The sequence below is a fragment of the Lupinus angustifolius genome, chromosome LG14 (genome assembly GCF_001865875.1).
Source record: "Lupinus angustifolius cultivar Tanjil chromosome LG14, LupAngTanjil_v1.0, whole genome shotgun sequence".
NCBI lineage: Eukaryota > Viridiplantae > Streptophyta > Magnoliopsida > Fabales > Fabaceae > Lupinus > Lupinus angustifolius.
Genome location: NC_032022.1, coordinates 10606477 through 10630408, shown reverse-complemented (window position 1 = coordinate 10630408; position 23932 = coordinate 10606477). Strand labels below are relative to the sequence as shown.

The 23932-nt window shown below is 32.9% G+C and overlaps 3 protein-coding genes and 1 pseudogene across 6 annotated transcripts; 3 read left to right on the top strand and 1 right to left on the bottom strand.

The window, feature by feature from the left end:
* The window catches only part of LOC109326380, an 8339-nt pseudogene extending 467 nt beyond the window's left edge, over window positions 1-7872 (top strand).
* Window positions 12472-16478, top strand: LOC109326204 (protein ENHANCED DISEASE RESISTANCE 4). Its single transcript, XM_019558898.1, has 2 exons — window positions 12472-12837; window positions 13390-16478. The coding sequence occupies exons 1-2, from the start codon at window positions 12717-12719 to the stop codon at window positions 16077-16079; spliced, it is 2811 nt and encodes a 936-aa protein (XP_019414443.1). The 5' UTR covers window positions 12472-12716; the 3' UTR covers window positions 16080-16478.
* On the bottom strand, window positions 17016-21328 carry LOC109326034 (probable RNA-binding protein EIF1AD). Of its 4 annotated transcripts, XM_019558671.1 has the most exons (6): window positions 21242-21256; window positions 21054-21115; window positions 19055-19182; window positions 18350-18425; window positions 17627-17753; window positions 17016-17481 (listed from the first exon to the last, which is right to left on the bottom strand). In XM_019558671.1, exons 3-6 carry the CDS (start codon window positions 19166-19168, stop codon window positions 17277-17279), a joined length of 522 nt encoding a protein of 173 aa, XP_019414216.1. In that variant the 5' UTR covers window positions 19169-19182; window positions 21054-21115; window positions 21242-21256; the 3' UTR covers window positions 17016-17276. The 4 variants fall into 4 exon arrangements, with proteins under 4 accessions (XP_019414216.1, XP_019414214.1, XP_019414215.1 ...); XM_019558669.1 differs by having other exon boundaries at window positions 19055-19191; window positions 21050-21328; XM_019558670.1 differs by having other exon boundaries at window positions 21054-21328.
* Window positions 22776-23401, top strand: LOC109326509. Its single transcript, XM_019559208.1, has one exon. It carries the CDS (start codon window positions 22908-22910, stop codon window positions 23394-23396), a length of 489 nt encoding a protein of 162 aa, XP_019414753.1. The 5' UTR covers window positions 22776-22907; the 3' UTR covers window positions 23397-23401.

The following is a 23932-nucleotide window of genomic DNA, read 5'->3' as shown; positions in this document are numbered from 1 at the left end:
GGTTTGCTTTATGGAAAGGCAAATCTCGCATCCCAATGCGAAACGACCACTTCGCGGACACGTGCGATAAACATGCTTGAGTATTATCGGCTAATACTCGATCGGATATTATAAATCGCCAGATCGTAATATCCGATTAGAATTTCGGATTTCGGCATTCCGAGTGAAAAATATTTAGAAAATAGGTATGGGTGTATTCAGGGTCTATATTGACTCGAAATGAAATTACGAAGCCAACGGTGCAATCGGAATTCGATTCCGAGTTACAGAACTCAAAAACCACTTTTTGAGCCGTACCGGGTGGATTTCGGCCCCGACAGTGGTCCAGAACTGACTGTCTCCGAAAATTACAAAAATTTACCACAAAATTGGAAAGAAAATTACAAGACTAAAACTCAACTAGAGTTTTGTCTAATTCTTTACCGAAAATTCCCAGAAATTCATTTTCGAATATATAATTAATAAAAATATTAATAAAATCTTATAATTCAAAATCGTAAAATTCGCGTTGTTACAACTTTTTTTTGAATAGTCAATGATAATTAAATATAAACGATTAATGATGTAGTGACAGTTTATAAAACCCATACATTGGTCAGTGCATACATTTTTCTATATGTTATGTACTTAAAAATAAAATTTTAATATTAACTACATATAAATTTCATATAATTGATATCAATTTAATAAAATATTAAAAGTCAGAGTGAGAATCATCGATGAATTTGCTTGAATTTAGTTTTCTTAAGTATTAAATGAAATTGAAAAAGTAAAGAAAATCATTTTTATTATTTTTATTTTTGGATATATTCCCGGATATCAATTGGATATAATAGACGGATTTGAATCCATCCATTATCAACCTTATCCATTGGATAATATCCATTTAAATTCACCAGCTCTAACAGATGAATTTGGATGAATTTAATTTAGATGGATTTGGATGGATTGTATATAATTTTGGCACCTCTACATGTAGGGGAACACCCTTATTTATAGTAAATATTTTGGTGATGTATCACTTACTTGACGTGGTAATGTGTGTGATTGGAGCGTGGCAACTCTGTCCTCGCCGTATAGCAGGTTCGCCTCTGATTGTGTTTGTCAGAGGGAGCAAGTTGGGCTTTACAGGTGGCGTGATAGAGATCAATTTGTGAGGCATTAAATGGTGTGTCAGGAACAATGACATCTTGATATGGTGTGATGTAGACCTTCAAGTTGGACTTATCTGTCATAAGAGGACAAATTGCTTCTGTCAGGGGACGTGGCAAAACCCTATTGGTGTTTGTAATGAGTGTTATGTCAGTGATATTTTAATGATGCTTAGGTGAGGATGACGTGAGGGTTGACCCATGCTTAACTTGGTTGGATTGACCCTACCCTGGTCGGGTGGTATGCCTAGTTTTAACTAGGGTGGAACATGGGGGACATATATAATCTATATTATTATAAATATAATATTTAGTTTTATAAATAAACATATCAATAATTAATGTAATTATATTGCATATTTAATTCTTAGAGTAAATCACACTCACACTCCCTGAGTTTTAGTGAAATTACATAAATCATCCTTCATTTTTTAAAGATACATAAATCACCTCTAATTATATACACATGTTACACTAACTACCCATGTAGTATATATAAATATAATATTTTAAACGAAAATGATGACAAATGTAATTAAGTTAAACAAAATATGGTATATTGTGAAGATGAGTTCAAATAGTATTAGATCCAATGTATATTTATCATTTTTGTTAGTTGTAATATAGTATATAAGCGATTTAAACATTTCCTTAAAATTATTGATGCAGTTTGTAACGAACCAAAAATAATGAATTCAATTTAAACTTGTCTTTATAATATATCATATTTTGTTTGATTTAATTACACTCGTCACCATTTTTTGTTTAAGAAATTATACTTATATCTCTTATAGAGATAATTAGTATAATATATGTATATAATTAGGGGTGACTTGCGTAGATTCAAAAAATGAATAAATAATTTGTATGACTTCGCTAAAAGTGAGGGGGTGTAATTTACTCTAATTCTTACAAACATAATTTTATACAAAAATGTTTATGATAATATTATATCACACAAACTCTAAAAAATATTAAATGATAGATTTTAATTCATAATGTTTTCAACGTCGAACAATGTTAGTCCTTCCTTCCATATCAAGCTATTAACGTTAACGAACTTGCCTACATGTATCATTAAGTGGTGACATGGCCACACCTAACAATTTTCATGCTAGCAAGTTTTGGCAACTCAGTGAAACAACTTCATTTCAATTTTTTTAAATAAGATAAAAAACGATGTCACTTGTGTCATCTTCTTCCCCTTGACCCCTCCAAGAAAAACACTTATTTTAGTCCATCAAATTTCTGTAAGTACCATATTAATCCATAGTAGTAAAACAAAATTTGAAGCCTAAATCACGTTTCCTAACATCAGATCTTCACCCAAAAAATCTAACCTGGTCATAATAAACTAGAGATAATTAAATTACTTTGTATTAGGTTCACAATTAAACAAAACTCATCATGTACAATTTAGAATTTGATTTTGTAATTAATTTTCTCTAAAATGAAACCTTTACAATAAATAATATATGGGAGAGAAAATATGCATATTTTGATTTTGCTTAATGTTTGAAATAATTCTATGATGCGTCCTTTTTTGCTTCCTATTTTATCTTCCTTACAATAACATAAAATGAGTAGCAACAAAAAATTATTGAACAAATCATCACTTAATGAACATTATCATTATAACAAAAACCTATAAGGAATGATACGAACAAAATACAAAGTATACATCAAGAGAATCAAGGTCCCAATTACGTGTAAGTATGGGCTAAGTTGGACTGGGTAAGGCTTGTTCCTTACCCATTCTAAATATTAGTAAAATCATTTTTTGAACTTGGGTCTAGATCTAAAGTTATATGACCTTAAATGTTGATTGAATCAGCCTTTGAACCCAAATCTAATCCTACATACAATTTTAGATAAAGTCTTCTTCGTATAATTTATTATTAATAATATGTAATTTGACATATCAAATAATATATATATATATATTGAATAAAAACACACAAACATTGTGAGTGAGGGACCATAATATGGGACGGGTTAGCTCATGTTTATCCCATATTTGACCATAAATATTAATCGAGTCTAATTTTTTATCTTGGACAAGTCCAACCCTATTCAAACAAGATCATGTTTGAGTCACACCTTGTGAGCGTGTAGAATGTGGTGATGCTCGACCCCAATTCCACTAACAAGCTAGCATGTGCAACATAAATATGAAATTGATTTTCACGCAGAGAATGGTATTAACCGCACACAATACTATGAGGAACACTTAAACCTTTCTAAGAAACTCTCACTCAATAATTGGGTGATTAGATTGAACTATGCCCTTATTATTTGATATTTTGCTTCAGTATTCTTCCAGAAATCTTAATGTGTTTAGCACCTAATATCGTATGACCCGGTTTAGCACCTAGCAGATTTGATTTTGAATTTGATTTGTTTTGCGGATGGAACTTTAATTTGAGAATGGAGTTTGTGGCAGGATAGAGATTTCATATCAGAACTTTAATTTCAGACCGTGTTTAGCACCCATCTATTATTGTAAAGGTTTCATTTTAGATTAATTATAAAATCAACTGAAGTTTCATTTTATTTTGAACTCAATGCAAAATAATATAATTGTAAGTTTGATTCTTGTGCCCCCACCTGCCCTCATAAAGCTCCGCCACTGATCAAAGACTAATATGTTACTTATAGAACTTAAGGGAATGAATGTTTTTCTTGGAACTAATGAGGAGGAGAAAGATGACACAAATCCATGTCATTTTTTGTTTTTTAAATGATTGAAACGATGTCATTTCATTGAGTTGGCAAAATGTGCTAGCATGTAATCATTATGTTCAATCATGTCACCATTTAAAGACACACATAAGCAAGTCCATTAACATTATTAACAGATAGGAAATGACGGAAGGACTAACGTAACGCAGTTCTACGTTAAAAATATTGACGACTAAAATAATAATTTAAAATTATTAGAAGTTAAGGTGGTCGTAAAGTCGAAAAATACGAGGGAGTGAATTGAGTAATTATTCTAAATTATATTAATTTAATAAAAAGATTTATATTTAAGTGATAATTTAAATTTGTCTACATATAATTTAATTATGTTTTATAATTGTTATTGTCATTTTTCTTCTTTCAATTGTCTAAAGTAACACACATGATTATAGGAAACATATATACCCACAAATCTAGTAGATGCTCAAGAACTCGTGGATACCTGTATGGGTCTGGACAAAAGACATACTTAATAATTAAATTTTTAACTTGAATATATTTTATTCAATCAATCAAATGCACATCAGAGGGTAAAATTTGTCACAAAGCATATGGGACAAGGATCATCTATGCCATAATTTTTCTATCCTCATATTCCGAACCAATTAAACTTTATAAAATAATATTAAAATACTAATTTCTGTTATTATAATTTTTCTTTTTTAAATAGATAGAACTTTCTTATTGGCATATGATCCTCATCCAAGCATATGTACTCCCCCAAATGGAGGAGACACGTCTCACTCACCCTTTTCCCTCTCTTTTCTTTTAAATAAATAATAAATAATTCAACAACAAAACCCAACGACCCACCCCTTCTCATTTCATTTCAAATTCTCTCTCACTCACTTCAATTTCTTCATTTCGTTTCTCTTCATTCTCTCTCTGCGTTTCTTATCCCTCCATACACACAAAGGTCCATCACCATCTATCTCCATTTTCATCATTCATTTTCAATCTTTATTATCTCATTCTTCTTTTACCTTCCCTTCTTTAATTCCGTTTTCTTGCTTTGTTTAATAAACGTTTACGCCATCTGCTTTATTCTACTTTTTTTTAAATCGATCAACAATTTAAGCTATTTTCTCGTTTCTTGCTTATTCCAATTTGTATTAACTAATTTACGTAGCTCGGATTCACTGTGAATTCGAGTAAAGGTTGAAGTAATGGACATGGCTAATAATTAAGCTGTAAAATAATGTTTGGTATAATATACCATAGAAAAAACGGATATGAGTTTTATTCTTAGTTTGGTTTACTTTATAAATAGATTATATTAAAATAATAGATTATTTCTATTGTTATGTTGGTGTGCCAAACGCTGCCTTATGTAACTTTGTTATCATGGCTTTTCAATCTTCATATTTTTCTGATTTTACGTTTCTTTCTTGAATTTATCTGTTTATGGTCCTGTGTTACCAATTCACCCTAATTCTTCTTTTTCCCTCTTTAATTTCACAATGTTGGTTGGTTTAATATCGGTTTATGCCATGTGCTTATTTGTTTGTTAAGTTGCCCAAAAAATTTATGCTATTTTGTGGTTTCTTGGTAATTCTGATTTGTTTGAAGTAGTTACATTAGTCTAGAGTCTGAGATACTAATAAGATTCTTTTTGGTACTACTAAGGGCATCCCGAACTAATCCTTTTCGGGGTGTGTGACTGCCTCTCCCAACAAGTGTCGCTATCAGAAATCGAACTTTGATCTTTTGGTTTACACCATTAGACCAACACGTTATTGGTAGACACTAACAAGATTGAGTGTGCGTGTCATTATTGAATGTGTATTCGAAATTTTGCTCTTGAGAGTTGATACTTCAGATTTGAAATTTCGAAGTATGCCAGAATCTAGATATTTTCGTTTTGCTATCTATTTTTCATTATAGGATTTTGAAATTTTAGCATAGAGTTGGGTTTCTTAATACTTTGGTTATGTTTGATGATATTTGTTTTATAAATACTTTGTAGCTTAGGGAAATAGTGAGAATAATATCGGGTGATGATGACTGCTCACTAAGTTGTTTTGCAAATTGCAATTATTGAATTGTTATTATATTATTTGTGTCATTTTATCTATAATTTAAATGATTTGTTGCTACCTTTTTATGATATTTCTGATTATTGATGACTGGAAAACTGGAATGGAAAACATGAACCTGTTAGAGATGTTTGGTTTTATTCTAGTTTAGGTTCTTACAGAATTCATACTCATGATTTCAGATTGTGGAAGACATTAAAAATTCTGATTTAGGCAGTGACAAAGGGCGTAAATTGGAGACTCCATTTTTACTCCATGTCAGAAGCTATTATGGCGTAAGTTTTGCATAGAACCATTCAATATGGACCTCTCTCTTAGCTCAGGCCGTGATAGCTCTTCGGCTTTTGTGGAAGAGATCCCTGGATCCTTATCATCATCCTTCGATTCAGAAGCTGAATTTTCTGATCGGTCTGTGAATGCTGATGATGAGGTACTTTCTGAAGGTATTAGGCTGAAAGAAGATTTTCCTGATCTGGAGCAAGATGGGCAGGAAAACACAGATAACATCTTGTCAGAGAGAAAGAACAGAAGTTACGGCGAGTTGCTCAGAAAATTCATAAAAAGTGAGGAAGAGCTTAAAGTTTCCAACTTGAAACTTCAGCTCTCAGAAGAGGAGGTTATTAAGTTGAAGAATCAAATTAAAGAAAGAGAGGGTCATCTTGATAATGTGCGGAAAGAACTAAAAATGAAAGAGGATGATCATGAGTATGAAAAAGGACAGGTACTGGAGTTGCAAAAACAGACAACCGATTTGGAAACTCACGTTCCAGATTGTAGCCAACAGATTCCGATGTTGAAGATTCAAATTGAGGAAGGTCAGCTTGATAATGTGCGGAAAGAACTAAAAATTAAAGAGGTTGATCTTGAGTATGAAAAGGGACAGGTACTGGAGTTGCAAAAGTTAGTGGAGCAGCTGGAGGCAGCTCGAGAACAGCTGAAGGTATCAAATGATGAAAAGACAAGGTTAAAGGAGGAACTTAAGAATAGGTGTTCTCTTAATCATGAATTGCAAGGTCAGCATAAAGGGGCACTGGAAACAGCAGAGAAAAGTGAGGCCGCAATGAAATGGCTGCTTGAGTCGGGGGCAGAGAATACTGAGGTGCTGAATGATAAGATTACACAGTACCAAGCTAATGAAGCTAAACATGTTCTTGAGAGGAAAAAATTGAAGGCTGAAAAAGAGCAGTTGCATTCTGATGTCAAAAGTAAATCAAAAGTGCAAAAACAGATGGAATCGAGACTCAGGGAAGGGGAGGATCGAAGCAAATTATTTGAAAGCAAATCAAAGCAATCTGAAGATGAAAAATTGGAACTAGAAGAGCTTAATGCTAGTCAGCAAATGGTTTTGCAAGGTCAAATCAGTTCTTTAAAGGAAGAACTTGATCAGGGACGACATGATGTAGAAACTGTGAATAAGGAGTTTGATGAGCATAAGCAGAAATATAGCATGCTCATGACTGAAAAAGATGGGGCCAATGCTAAGATTGATAAACTTGTGGCCGAGGTAAGCTCGGGAGACAATCAAATTGCAAACATGAAGAGAGAGCTATTGCAGGTACAAGCACAACAAGCAGAGCTTATTTCTGGATTTGAAGCTAAACTGAATCTAGTAAATGAGTTGAAACTGAAAGTGGAAGAGCTTGAAAATGAGGTGACTAGACAGAATGCGGTGATTTCGGATAGGGCTGAGGAGAAGAGGGAAGCAATACGGCAACTTTGCATTTCCCTTGAACACTGTAGGAATGAATATCAACAACTTCATTTTGCATTTCTTGAGCAATAAGCTTCATGCTTTTAGAGCTTCCTAGGTTACAATCATTTGTCTTTTCTTTGGTTAACTACTATCAATTTTGCATGCCTTTCTTTTATTAATGTTGCCCATTTAAAGTTTACATAATATTGTCTTTCTTCCTATCAAATTTAGATCAAAATGTAGAAGTTCTCTATCGATGGATGTTGAAGTCTTAATGAAAGACAATATTTTTCGTACTATAGACTTTAGGTGTCAAAGTTTTGGTAGTGTAAATTTCTTATGTGGAAAGTGTTTAGTAAATGAGCTACACTTTTATTTCACCACAGGCCATTTTGTTATATACAAATGTTCAAGTTTTAGATCCCCACACCTTTTCTTGGTTTTAACTCCATCTTAAATAATGGTTTATCTGGTTATGATAGTGAATTGTGGTTTTCTAGTTAATAGATATGAACAAATGTGAGATCCTCGACTCCTTGGCCTATGATGATAAATAAAGTATATATAATTTATTATCTACCAGATTTTCTATGATCTCAAAATTTATCGCTTGATAAGAATATGACAATTATCAAACTTAGTTTTTGAGATTATTATCGCAATTTTTTTATTATAAAAAACTGTCCACATCAACCATTCTCTTACAAATTTTAAAATTTTAATGCTTTAGCTAATTTTCATACCAAAGTTTCCAATTTTATTCAATTTATTTTATGTGTAGAGTGCCTACGGAGAATACGAAGTATTTAGTAGACAATCATCTGTAGACTTAATTATACATTACACTGTCCATAGTGTAGATGGAAGATTTGCATTTAGTTAGAATTGTTACACCAAACTCTCGTACAAACTTGTGAGAGGGTTGGAGATGCTATCAAAATACTTGGACATTTCCTGAAGAGGTTAATTCTAATTGGTTAACAAAAGATACTCCTATAAAGAGTCTAAAGAGGTATGGTTACCAAACATACTCAACAAATAGTTTATAGAAACATGCTTAAGAAAAATACTTCAACAAAGAGTCTAAAAAGACTTGGTTAAGAAATAATAGTTATACATTAAGTTTGGAGACTTGGTTAAGAAATAATAGTTATATATTAAGTTTGGAGAGACTTGGTTAAATGAAAATCTCCTTTCTCCATGGAGAGGTATTGAATACTTGTTTGTGCCTAGATTGAGGTTGTTGTCTATACAAAATCACTAAATATAAATCTTAGTTTCATAAGCATGATGTCAAGGGTTCAATCCCTGCTCCATGTTTGAAAAATTCTTTATGAGTTTATGATACATGAAACTCAATTTTTTTTATCTTGAATAAGATTTGTCTCTAAGTATTAGTGAGAGTGTATTTTTTTATTAGGGGTTTAATTCAGTTCCCATCATATTATTTTTAGGTTTAAAAATATAACAGAATTGAATTGGACATGTTTCATTAGTTCACTTTTTTTTTTAAATTTCAATTTCAAAATTTAATGTAAACCTCATCATTCATATGAAGTGATGATTTCCACAAGCACATCTCAACATGGCCATCCAAAACCACCATTTCACATTTTCACTTAATGCCAAATGTTCCACCCAAATATCAAGACCACTTAGAGGTCAACAATTGAACATACAAGATATACTTAGGATAAAATGTGTTATTTACGACTATTGATCATGCCTGAATGACCGATCTAGTGAAGTGAATGGACAATAACTATGGGACAAGATAGAGGTAAAGACACACCGCCTAACATTTAATAGGTTCACATTGCCCACACGATAAAGATAGGCTTGACAATATGGGCTTGACCCATATTTTTATATTTGGTTTAATTAAATTTCTTGTTTGGATTGATGTTTTTAACAGACTGGACTAATGATTTGAGCCCTTTTAGCAATAAGGGTCGGGTCGGACCGACTCATATTTTAGCGGGTCAAAGGCAGGCCGGAACAGGGTCGGGCTGACCCGTATTATTGTGAACTTAGGAGTTAGAAACTTTATTGTGAACTATGAGTCTAAAAGTTAAGACTGTGATGACTTGTTGTTTAGAACTTACAAGTTTTAAACTAAGACGATATGTTATTGTGGACTTTGGTTTATGATTTTTTATTTTAAAAGACATTTATGAGACATGGTAATTATTTTTTTTAAAACCGTGATTGAGCTGGTTATAAATGTATATTTTGAAGAAAAAAACGAGTCAGCCCTACCAAATATGGGTTGGGCTGACATTTTGAGCCCTTTTAACAATAAAGGTTGGGTCGGGCTAGCCCATTTTTTTGGCGGGTCAAAGGCGAGTCATGCAGAACCGGGTTAGCCCGTATTGCCAACCCTCCATTATTTACACCTACAAAAAAATCCCTAATTTTTATACATATCTTACACTAATTACCCCTCTATGAGTAATTTTTTGAATAAAATGGGTGATAAGTGTAATTAAGTTAAATAAAATATGGTATATTGTGGAAACAAGAATAAATAACATTCGAGACAATATGTTTTCATTATTTTTTGTTCGTTAGAGTATAGTGTATAAGACTGATTTAAATATGTCCTTAGAATTATTTATGCATATTATATTGAACCAAAATAATGAAAATGTTTTGACTCCTATACTATTTGGACATGTGTCCACAATATATCATATTTTGTTTAACTTAATTATATTTTATCATCCATTTTTGTTTAAAAGATCATACTTATCTCTCATAGAGAGGTAGTCAATATAATGTATGTATAAAATTCAGGGGGCCTTTTGTACATGTAAAAAATGGAAGGATGGTCTATGTAATTTCACAAAAAACTCAGGGTGTCAGCATAATTTACTCAAATATAAATTATATCATCATATTAATGTTGTATTAAAATAAGAGCAAAAATATATGCACCAACAATGTGTAAAAGTTTTATATATTATATTTGTATACTTTATCATTTATATATACATATATATATATATATATATATTATTGACTATTAAAATAAAACAAATGAATGATGTACCGAATATGTATAAATCTTTACTTTTTTTGGTATTACCAAGAGTATCTCATTACCTTTTTGGGTAAGGAACATATCTTCGGGGTTCGTGACTGCCCCTCCCAACAAATATCACTCTCAGAATCGAACCATCGATTGGAGATTCAGTCGGGTCTTACATCATTCAATTGATTTGTATTACTTTTGTTTAAGAGTCAATAGTAATTAATATATGAATGATGAATGATATATCCGATAGTGTAAAAAATACTTATATTGTATACATATTAACTCCTAAAATCAATTGCTTGAGAAATGAAAAAACCTGGATAGTCAAGACTCAATAAGATTGGACCCATACATTAATTAAGCAAAAAGCGCCTAATAAATTTTCCTCTCCAACGCATTGCCATTCCAATTTCAGTACCTAAAGAAAAACACAAACACGGTGTCACACTGACACACAAACAATTCAAAGCCAAGACTTTGTTAGAGCAATAGAAAGGACCTTCATTGTGTGGGTCGTGGTCAGAGTTGACTTTAACTTTTCATATGGTTGCATCATTTTGTTTACCTATTCTATACCGGATTTGGCATAATAGGTCCATATTATATTTCTTATAAAATAAATCTTGAATTCTCCATCTATAAAATCGATGAATACTTGTTAATTGTAATGATAATGATTTTATATTATTATATATATAGTTGATGAATGATTAAAATTGATTCCTCACGATTTTAATGAAAATATATCTCACATTCTCATATGATTTATATAAATGTCTTTTATTTAAAATTTATTATAAAACCTACTTAATTATATTCTTTTGATCTAATGATCAAATGAGTACTCATTTCTATATTGTTGTATGAAAAGACTCAAAAGAGTACTCATTTCTATATTGTTGTTGTAATTTTCTTTTAAGTGTATAAACTTTAATTAAATTATGAGTCCAAATATTTTTGTAGAACCTATGATATGTAAGAAGTGATACTGCATAGAACCATTTATTTCACAGGAGAACCTAAACTGCTAACTATGTTCTAGAAGGTTGAAGGAACAAGACCTTGTAGTTAGTCACTATTCTTATTCTCCACGAAGACACCTAAGCCATTTCTCTCTTTCTTCATTTTGGTCGTAAGCTTTGCGCCAAAGAAATACAAACCCGGGTTTCTCATTACTTTCCCAACACTTTCTTCATCTAATAACATTAATAATATCATTCATTTTTCTTCCTTTTCTCCATCACTTCCATTTTCTGTATACTACTTCTTTTCATGTTTCTCCAACTCTCTTCTCTTTCTTCATTCCCTTCCACTTTGAGGTGCCCAAGTTGAAAAATTAACAGAGATTTTGTCAGCAACAAACACCTATAATTTCCCTTCTGATTCAGCCTCCAATAATCTTAAGGTGGTTAGAGTACTACGTTTCATTAAAAAAAAAGCTGATGTATTTTTCCTCTGTAGGTTTGAGTTGCATATTATAGCAGTATAGCACATATTATGAAATCTTCTTATCTAGTTTTTTTCACTTAATACAAAATGGAAGTTAGTATTCTCTAAATCTGGCAGGGGTATATTATATATGCCTTATATTATTGTATAAACTCTTCATACTTTACTTATTGGAAAATATATAAAACACAGTTGTTGGAGGAGTATCTATAGTACTATAATTAGTTATTAGAGTAAAGTTAAAGGAACTCCAATTCTCAACCCCCTAATGTTATTAGAGTTGCTATAATTAATCTGATTCAAAGAAGCATGAAAATTCTTTATTATAAAAAGTTATGTTGGTTTGCTGCATGTTGTAGTTGCATCATACAATTTCATCTATTTGAATATCATACTTCATTACTTCTCCTTTAATTTCCACAATTAATTAACCAAGCAATTTTGTCTTACTATAATCTATGCTAAACTTTACTTCTATTTTTGAAAGCATTGGTAGAGCTTCGTTTTGTTTCTGGAGTTTGGTATTTGGCTTTGGCATCTCCTTCAGTGCAAACTTTGTGGGCAAAATCCATTCTTGGAACTTTTATTAATTACATATTTGGAGCAACATGTCTGGTGAATTGGCTTCCGAACTTCGGCTAGTTAAATGTCCTAAATGCTGGCTATTTCTTCCAGAGAATCCAAAATATAATGTGTATAAGTGTGGTGGATGTGGCACATTTCTACAAGGTGAAAAATCTAGTTCTACCTTTGTACTTTTCAAGTTATATTCTTTTGGGAAACATTGTTAAAATAGTTTATTCCTGTTGCACTTTTTGAGCTCTTACATAATGTGCTTGTGTTAACCAGAATTTTTTATGATATGTCTTATTCTCCTTGCTTCATTGATATTAATGTCTTTATAGGACATAAATTATTCTCCACTCTTTGAACCAAATACCACTGCTTTAATTTGTTGCTGGACCTCTTTGGTATATGTATTAGTTCTTATAATCATTTAATATAACTATGTTTTCAAATTATTGAGGATAATGATTCTATAAATCCACCTCCTGTAGTTCTAAACATATTTATATAATTTTCTCGTTTACCATACGTACAACGTACCAAATTCATGGTAATGCATACTATGTATTGGGTCAGTCGTAAAAAAAATCATGTAAAATTAATGTCATAAGTGATGAATATCGTACCCAAGTAATCCATGCACTCGTACCAGTTCTATGTACCAGGTATCTATGGTTCTAAATTACTAAAATGCTTTTATTTCTCTCCATGCAGCTAAGAAAAAAAGAAGTGTGGCTGTGAACTCAGAATCCACTGCACAAGAAACTGCTGCAGCTACTAGAAATACACCAGTTCCTCTTCAAGAGAATGGTTTGAAGGCCAAAGCAAATAGTTCTTCCTCAAGAGAGTTTTCTTTGGATGGAAATGTCCAAAGGGGTCAAAACAGAAATGGTAATTGCAATGGAGAGATTATTGGTCTTGGACCATTTAATTTATCTGATGAAGAACTAGAAACCGAGTTGGATATCTATAAATTATCACACAGAAGGCGCAGATTCTCGAACAAAGGTTCTTCAAATAAGAACAATCATTGTGAGATTGAGGAGATAACTAGTTCATCAAATGGAAATGATAATAATGAGAAACCAACTCAAGTAGGGGTGAAGTCTGAAATGGAGATTATTGGAAGTGCTTTGGAAGGATCAGAAGTGTTAGATAATGGAAACCTGTCACTAGAAAGAGCACAAGATGCGTTAGTTTCTCGATCAGATGATGAAGATGACAGCAATGGCAAATCAGATTTGGTTGATGCAACCCCTGAAGTGGAAATGAATGGACATGATCTAGAAGGACTAGAAGAGTTAAATGATGGAAATCTGTTGTCAAAGGGAGCAGAAAAGCAGTTAAGTGTTGGATCCGATGGAAAAGATGCCGATACAGACAAGTTAGCTCTTGCAGGTGCAAACCCTGAAGTGGAAACTAGTGGAAGTGATTCAGAAGGAACAGAAAAATTTCATAATGGAAGCATGTCACTGAAGGGTGAAGAAGAAGAGATAGTTTCTAGATTGAATAATAACAAATCATCTCTAGTAGTTGAAAAGCTTGAAGTAGAAATTAGTGGGAGAAATATTGCAGGAGAAGTAAATGGTGGAAAATTGTTATTAGAGAGAGCAGAAAAGGAGTTAATCAAACTTGCACTGGTTGGACATGATCCTAACAATGAGAAATCAGTTTTAGTGGGTGAAAAATCTGAAGTGGATATTACAGTAAGTACTTCTGCTCCCAAAAGGTCAAACACTCAGAACTTTGTATCAGAAAAGAGAAGCATTTTACCTGTTACTCCTGGTCAGATTGAAGAAGGTACATCTGGTAATCATGTATCTTCTAATAAACAACAAAAGGAATCTCAGAAAAATATTCAGAAATGCTTTGACCGTGTAAGATCTATGGACACATTGGACTCACCAGAGCCTAGTGGTATTCCTGGAGGATTGTATACATCTCAAGCCACAAGAAGATATTATGGTTATGATGACAGTGTCTCTTCTTATGATGGAAAATATGAGAGGTTCCCTATCCAACATTTAGATTCTTTTGAGAACACTTACAAGGTAGCTAATAGTGTTTCCGAGGGAAGGAGCAAAAAGGGAAAAGGCCATGTTAATAGCATGTTATACGGAGATCATGGAACAAGACACCAACCATATTTTCCCAACGAAAAGCATCACGTCGTGAAAGACAGCAGAAGGAATCAAAAGAAAGTGCAGAAGAGTACAACACAACATGGTCATCATCATTGGATGAGAGCAAAGAGAGAAGAGTTTCCACCCCGAATTCCTTTCCATCAAAGTGGTTTCCAATCTCGCTATGAAAGCTGCAGCCCATCAAACCAAATGCATGATGAAACTCTCTCGCGTGAAGACAATGACCAGGAAAAGATGAAACTGTTCAGAATGATTCGTAGGTTGCAGGATCAACTCAACAGGACTCGTTCCCCTAGTAGGGAAACAAATGGAAGATTGCCTACATGTGTCTCTTATAAGGGAAAGCATATTCCTGCATACCATAGTCATGATCTTCATGATGGAAGATTTTCTCAATGTATGGACCATCCTATTCCTACTTGTAATGGAAGATGCAATCATGGATTGAATTGGCATCAAAGGCATAAATTCTCGAGGATACCTTATTCATATGAGGAGACAAGCAGTGCACACCATGCTGATCATTCTTGTTTCAATTGCTGTCCGCAGCATGAGTTATATAGGTCCTATCCTCGTCACGATTGTTGGTCTAGTAATTCAACTCCACATAGGTTTAAAACATCTCAATTCCCAGTATTTGGCCGGGAAACAAAATCAGGTGATCAGATGTATATGTTTCCGGAAGTGAAGAAATATGTGAGGAGGAAACAGAACTTGGGTAAGAGATACTACAAGCCAGTAGCAGGTGGAGCTCCTTTTGTCACTTGTCATAAATATTTGAATCTGCTTCATCTTCCTTCTGATTTTCTCCTATTTGAAAGGGCATGTCATCAAATAAAATGTGGTGGATGTTCAGAGATACTCAAATTTGCCCTGCAGAACGGAAATCACATAGCTTCTTATTCACCAAGTGCCATAGGCTCTCCATCTGGCGACTTTGATGATCAAAAAGAGGTGATTAATAATAGCAGCAATCTACCTTCAAAATCTCATGCCAACTATTACCATTATACACCTGCAGACCCCATTTCTATTTCTGCCGAGAGGGAGAAGACTGCTTCAAGACATTCTAGTACAAGCAAGGCTCCTGTCAAAGCAGATCAATCACCTGAGCTCTCCTCCAATATGACTGTGTCTTGGAAATTGTCATCAGAAAAGGAGGCAAAGCAACCACGGAAAAGTCCACCACTTCATAAGCTGATGGGTTATACTTCACCAAGCCAAGTGATAAGAGGGACTACATCTCTTGAAGCTAAATAGCTCAGGAAAGAGAGTCATAATTCTCAACAGGGCTGAAATATTTGGTGAATCTAAACTGAGGCCGGAGCCCGGGAAGAATCAAGAATGAAGAAGTTCTCAATCAAAATTTGAGATGTAGTGACAAAGCATCTATATGGTAACTTAATGTGATTTAGTTTTATAGTTTCTTGAACTAGATAGGTGTATCAGAAGCAGTTGAAGCTCCATTGTAAACGTATATGTATACCAATATAGCATACCAGTTAGGGCACATGTAATGTGTCATACACTCATACAAACAATTGTTGTAAAATGTATGATATTTGGCCTACATAGAAGTGATTCATGTGAGTATTTTAAACTTTGAAGTCATCTTAAAAAGTCAAAATTTCTATGATAAACAGTGGGTGTATAGAAATGTTTATGTTTACGCAATCCTCTCCTAGAGTCACATTAGCCCATTTTTAATTCCATTGCATAGCAAACACATGTAAAGGTAAAGCTCATGTATCACATATATTTCTATCAAACAGAAACCATTTTCAATAAAATTTGCTAACCAATCAACAGAAATATTCCCCCATATAGACCATGATTGCTTGAAGGAACAAACCGTGGGAGCACAAAGATACATTACTCAACGTTGACAGTAAACCATAATTAGCTAAATCAGATTCCACTATTTTATTGATCACTTATTAGAAATATATACAACTAACTTATATGTCATTTCTAGTTGAAATAGTTTTCTCATGTACATGGAAACTACATAGGTTCACTGTAGCTTGATTCCCAAACTATTAATTGATAAGTATAACCATCAAATGAAATTGCAGGCACTTCAAACTCAATGTGAAAAGACTGGCCTTCATCTAACAAAGTCATAAGATGAAATCTCCATTGCTTTAGCTGATTACCAGATCAATACATAGTAGTGATAGTACAATGTGATAAAAATGAAGTAACTATAAAGGTCAAACATTAAGAAGAAAGACTTCAAAAGGGCAATTCATCAAAGACTGACTTAAAAGAAGCTGTCTGTGATTTACAATTTGATATGTTAATACAAATTCAATTCCTTTTTTAGCTGAAAGTCAAAATATGTAAATATTCAGTAGAATCTAATTAGAAGATGGGACAGGAACCTTCTTTCACATATATCATCGGTTGAACTTGAATATAATCTTTCATTGCAACAAAGAGAATCAAACTATGATTTCAAGTATCTGTATCCGAACTGGATTCTGAATCGTCATCAGGTTGCAACTCAACAGGTCTTATCCGGTTTGTATTGGCTTCTAGTGGGGGCAGTCCATCACTATCACTATCATCATCATCATCATCACTCTTATCCATCTTCTTCTCTTGTTGGGGTGTGGTTCTTTCATTTGAATCATCTATCCCAGATTTAAAAATTTCAGGCCTGCAAGGGGTAATGATAGAAAAGGTGAATATATGATGCCTTAGATACTTGTACCATTACGGCCTACCATGTAAAATCCTAGTTAGACAAACTATTAACCAATTAAATAAAACTACAAAAGTCAAAGATGGAAACAAGAACACACCATTCTGGAGATTTCTTAAGTTCCCGAACTTGTTCGTAGAAAAGAACTTGAGAAACAATACATGCAACCTTGCAACCTGATTCAAGAGCCTTTTCTTTTGCACTTTCATCAACTACAACGAAGCTCCCTGCACATTGAGAAAGAAGCTAAGTTAGTTGCTCAATAAAGTTGAGGCAGACCAAGAAAGGTAAGTTTTTAAAACTTAATTCAGCTTCTAAATCTTCTGATTTCAACATCAAGTTCTTTGGCTGGAGGCTTGGAGTTATATAAAATGCAGATAAACAGAGGGTTCTCTAGCCAAATTCCATAACAGATCACGCAAAAAGCCCACAGTCAATATTTCCAGCAATAAACATGATAAAGATGTACAAGCTTGATGGCTGTGGAATGTTTGACAAATTGAGTTGGTAGAGGGGAATTGATAATGCTTTTAAATAGCTCTATAACCTATATGGACATATTCATACCTAGCATAGAACAATTTCTCAAATTCTTGAAGAATTATTGGGAAAAGGTTTGATTAAGAATAGCTAGTTAGGTAGAGTTGAAAAGAGAGACACTGTCCATTTACATGATTGACCATATTATAAATGAGGACTAACAGCTAGAGCTATAGAAAAACAAAATGACAACACAGAATTATTGGTTTTAAAATAAAGTAACATGTTTAGTAACTTCTAAACTAAACAGTAAGTATTGAATTGCTCCTTACATAGGACGAACCTCGTTTCATCCACATGCTTTTCTGAAATTTGGCAGGAAAAAGGGCTAGTGATTTCTCACCATGTGCATCCATAACCTTGAGATAAATCAAAATGTAAACAAAATAAGCATTATAAACAAGAAAAGAGCAACACAATGTTTATCTAACAAACACTATCATTTTGATATAGAAACCTGGAAACTATACAGAAACATGCACGCAGCCCATTGCCAGTAGAAGAATGGATTCTTCACATAGATGTAATTTTTTACAGGATTTACACACCTTGTATCACTTACCCCATTTCTATTTCTGAAATCATTTTTCTAAAACAGTCACTATATCGTGCAGTTGCCAGATTGCCTTGGTATTCATGCACTCAACTAATTATTAAAACATTGAATTTATACATACGGTTCAATCAAATTATCATGTTTTCTCCAATTTCTCTCTCCAAAACATTTTTCTTCTTTATTGCAGTATGATAGAAAAACATGCCTATATGTGCTTGATGCTATACATAGTCAGTCCTAAGCCCAGATAAAAGATGAAGGTTGTGTTAGACGGTTGAATATGTATGATATGGATCTTGCAGTATGATAGAAACTTCCACGGTATTAGTTCACTTAATTTTCAATTTTCATCTCAGCACAAATAAAAATGTGGTAAAGCTCAAATATGAGAAAAGAGGGAAATTCAAAAAATGTTTTAAAACAGTGAAGTACCTCAATGAGATTGGAGCCACGAAGAGAGAGAACCTGCATGATGGTTTGGCCATCTTGAAGGGTCACATGCTCTTCCTCTGATGCCCTCTTCAAATTCTTCCTCCCTCTTCCCATGTTCACTGATGACCCTAATTTTCCAGTTGCAACGATTAAGAGCAAAAATGCACAAATTCATTTCACATGCTGCACAGGCACAGCTAAACCATTTGGCTAAGGATATTCATGGTTCATAATGTGGTTTGATTTTTAAAACCAAATTAGCACTTTAAATAAATAGTTTTGCAAGCCAGTTTAAAACCAATTCATACCCGGTTTAAGTTTCAAACCAGTTTTATAAATTGGATTTTAAACCACTTTAGACTTTTTAAACCAGATTTTAGATCATTTCCCAACCCCGTTTTAAACACATTCCAAACCGTTTTCCTTGAGTTGAAGAGAAGTTATTGAACCAATTCTTTCAAGTCAAGGTATTATAGGTATACAATACAATAGTACATTGAACTGATTTTCAGGATAAGCAGACTAAAAACATTTAAACCATATTTAAAGCTACAGACCAAGATTTTGTCCATTGACTCCATTCACTCTAGAGGTCAATCTAAGCTGTCTACTGCTTTCATATATTTTCTGTCAATTTGTTTGAAGGCAGAAGTGGTATAATTTGGGGAGACATTTACTCTTTCAATTTCAGCCCATCTTCTATGCAAACTGTGCACATCATACAGTCCCCGAAAGATGCATTTATGAATACTAAAACTACACGTTGTATGTCCTTTGCTTTGGGTTACTGCAAAAAACTGATTCCTTAATCAAAAATATTTTTCTAATGACTTAATTACAAAATATAAGAATCATAGAACCTTTTTCCTTGCTTTGCATTGTAACCAACTATTGTCATTGGATTAGTACTTCACTGAAAGTTGTTGAAGATGTTATTTCCAGCAAGGATACTACATATATTTAACCCACTGCTTATAGAACCCTAACTTACATCAAATATTACAAAATTTTGAACTATACCAGGACAATCAAGACAAAATTCAGAAGAAATTGACATTAAATGAACTTAAAAAACTGATGCTGCATGCATTAAGAAACTTACCACCAATCTGGTAAGTGAAATCTCCATAAAAAATCCACTATAGGATTATCTTTTTATTCAAATATAAAAAAAAACAGGTTATGATAGCCCCTGGATCCCTTTAAAAAATCTAAATATTTAGTTTTTCTCTCTTCTTAGCAGGTTATATGATTCAAGCACCACCCCTCCTTTTTGGCAAGTTAAACACAACTATACAGTGGGTTTAGCAGCCAAAACGACTTACCACAGCTCTGCTTTAAGGGAAGAGGCACCAATATATCTTTATAAAGGAAAGATGGACAATCTTCCAAATGAATAATATAAAGAAGGAGAGATAATGAAGATTTGTTAATAAAAAGGGAAGAAGGAATACTCAGAGATAGCTGAGATGTCCTCCAAAAATGAAAAAGGAAGGGTTATGAATACAAGAGAAAACATATAAACAAAAGAGCCTTTTACATAAGATGCAGATAAAAAGTTAAACACCATCAAAGTCTCTCTCTATATGCAGGCTTTGAAATTTTAAACCACATAAAGATGTAATAGCCTTAAGCAAATACGTAATAAGCAAAATGTGAAGTGATGCTATCATGTAAACCTAAAACAATGTGCAATTAGAGAGGTAGACAATTCTTTTTACCCAGACCATACTAAGCCATATGATAATTTCAACAGTAACGAGACTAAATATATATATGCATATATAATGGAGACTAAATAAACATCACATGAGGAATCAAAATCCACATATTAGATCATAAACATTAGGGCTGGAATTGTAAAACCCCCAAATTTCAAAACCTAAAACCCCCAAATTGTAAAACCTAAAACCCTCAAACTGTGAAATTTAAAACCCCCAAATTGTAAAACATTAAATTGTTTTCTAAAAAAACGAACAGAGTTGGAATAGTTACCTAACAAAAAAGAGTGAAGAAGGAATTGCGTGAATGTGATGGGTTCACGAAGAAGGAATCGCGTGAATGTGATGCGTTCACGAAGAAGGAATCGCGAATGGTGAGTTTATAGAGAAAACGACGGCGGAGTTCGGAGTTGATGACGGTGGAGCTCTTGGTTTATAGTGATGATGATTTCTATAAAATGTGAATTGGGTTAGTTTTAGGGTTTAGGCAAGATTGTAGAGAAATCTTGTGGACATAGTTAGGTAGATAAACCCAGACAAATATGAGGAAAAAAATGTATTAATTGACTGCATCTGAATTTTGCACATAGTAGCTATCCTTTATCATTCATGGTTTATATCATTGAGTTTTTATAGGAAATGAATAACAAATAATATATTATTATGTGTAAATCTTTATACTATAGTACAATATAAATATGAGTGTAAAATGTATATAGTGTAAAGATTTATAGACATAGACTTCATCATCCACTGTTTATTTGGATTACATTTTCTGAAAAGTCAACAATAATAAAAAGAAAGATTGATGATACAATGATAGTATATAAAACTCATACACTGTCATTGTATATATCTTTCTCTATAAATATTATATGGAGAATATCTTAGGTAAAGTGTGAACAAACTATCTCCAAGAATACTCTCAATTATATAGAGAATACCTTAAGTAAAACTTACATTTCAGAATTTGAATATTTAACTTTTTCATCATTTGATTTAAAGAGAGTTTATACATTGAACCAATGTATTGTTGGTCTATAGTTTAGGTTGCAGCTGAATGACCTTTTTTATAGATATTTGATTGAATTATAATTGTTTGGCCAAAATAGTAGTATAACAGCTGAAATTTATTAAATAACTTGAAATAACATTTAATATTTAGGATGGAAATCTCATTTACTAGAAACTTAACTTAATTGGCAAAAGTGAGAAGTTATTCACAGCTATCAACTAATGCCTTACCGATTTCACCAGCTGATTTTCAAAAGTTACCCTTTCCATTTTTTGGCAAAACTAAAATCAAAAGTTGTAATCCACTCCACCTCTTATCGTTTTTAGGATAAAAATTGATTTACTCTTATAGTAGAGTTAAGATAATGACGACTAATACACTTTCGTAAAAAAAATTAACACTCGTAATATTAAACTCGATTTCATATATCGCTCAATTCCTCTCCAATAATGGATTATAAGAAAAAATTAGACTTTATCAAATTTAATTTTTTTATTAAAAATAAATTAAAATGATTATTGTTAGATATTTATTTCTATGACTTACAATCTCAATATGATAACATGATCCAAATTCTAAGTATTTGCATGTCTTAAGTGTATCAATGTCTATGTAAACACAAGGCTAATATTTCTCATTTTTTGGAGCATGTGGACTACATATCTATTCAACCATGGTGGCGGAATCTATGTAGCTTGAAAAACAGACTCGTGTACTATCACTCTTTCAAACGCGTGCCTTCTAGGAGTTCCAAATTACCGGCCAAGTTGATGGAATCAACCAATAATCTCGAATGCTCTATCACTATGCCACACGTATGCATTTTGTGCATTGTGCTTACACGTGCTCCCATATACAGATCATATATTCCCAACGATATCTCATTCTCTGCCCGATCTAATTAAATATTGTCATATGGATAAAAGAACATTTTAGAAAACAAAAGGTAATATTATGATCACTTTGAAATCAGAAATGAGACATTTTTGGAACAGATGACACATGATTTCTGTCCTTGCTCCCAACCTCTTTAGATATATATCCACAGATTGTTTGGAACATTACAACACAACACAAAGCCTCTAAAAATAGAACCAACAAAATCCAAAGCCAAACTATGAAGGGTTCTTCATGTCTTACCAATATAAACAGCCTCTACTCTTCTCTTCATTTGGAAAATAACAACTACCAAGTTATTCAATGTCAAAGCCATTTCTCTTGTCCTGTGAAGGTGGCTAAAGTGAAAAACTTGGGCTTCAAGATGAACAACTATTCTTGGCCTAACCATGCATCTTGTTTAGTAAAGCAGGAAAATGATGGTGACAAGTTTGTGATGAGATGTGCAAATTGGAGTTTGGAAGCTGAGATGAATACAGAAGAGGGTGAATATAAGGAAAGCATGGGAACTGCAAGGTTTAAGGAAAAGTGTGTAGAAGAGAAAGGGGTGGTAGAGATGTTGGAGTGTTTGGAAAGAGAAGCAATTATGGGTGAAGATGTGGGAAAGGAACCTAAGGATTACAACAGAAGGGCTCAGATATTTAATAAAAGCTCTAAAGTGTTCCAAGCTCTTAAGGAACATAACAGTGGTGTTGCTTCTCAACAATAGGCTGTTACTTTTTAGGTACTATTAATAGTATCCCCTTGCCTTTTTTGGTATAGAAAGAATTCATTTTGGGGTATATGAGAACTCCTTCCGAAAAGAATATGCTGTTACTTTGCCTTGATTGTAAATGAAATAAATTCATTAGGAAAATAGTTTATACTTGTATCTTTTAGAATGAGGGTGTTTTATGTTACCTTACCATTTTACACACGATAATATAATATTGCTGCCATTTCATTGTGTTTGAAGGTGATTGTGCTACATTATTATTCCATCAGAGCACAAGATCGCATTTATATATTAACCTTCACACCTAAATTTGGTTTTATAATACCCTCCAATCACAAAATATCTTCTTTTATTTCACAAATAAATTTACATAAAAATTCTTCTGCGCAGATCACATCACATCTGCATTATTTCTTTACAGGCCTATAATATGATTCTGTCATATAAAACACCAAGTGTAATATGTGTACAAGCACAAACAAGATCCTTTCTTTCATGCTAATTCTTCTTAAAATTAAGTCATTATGAAG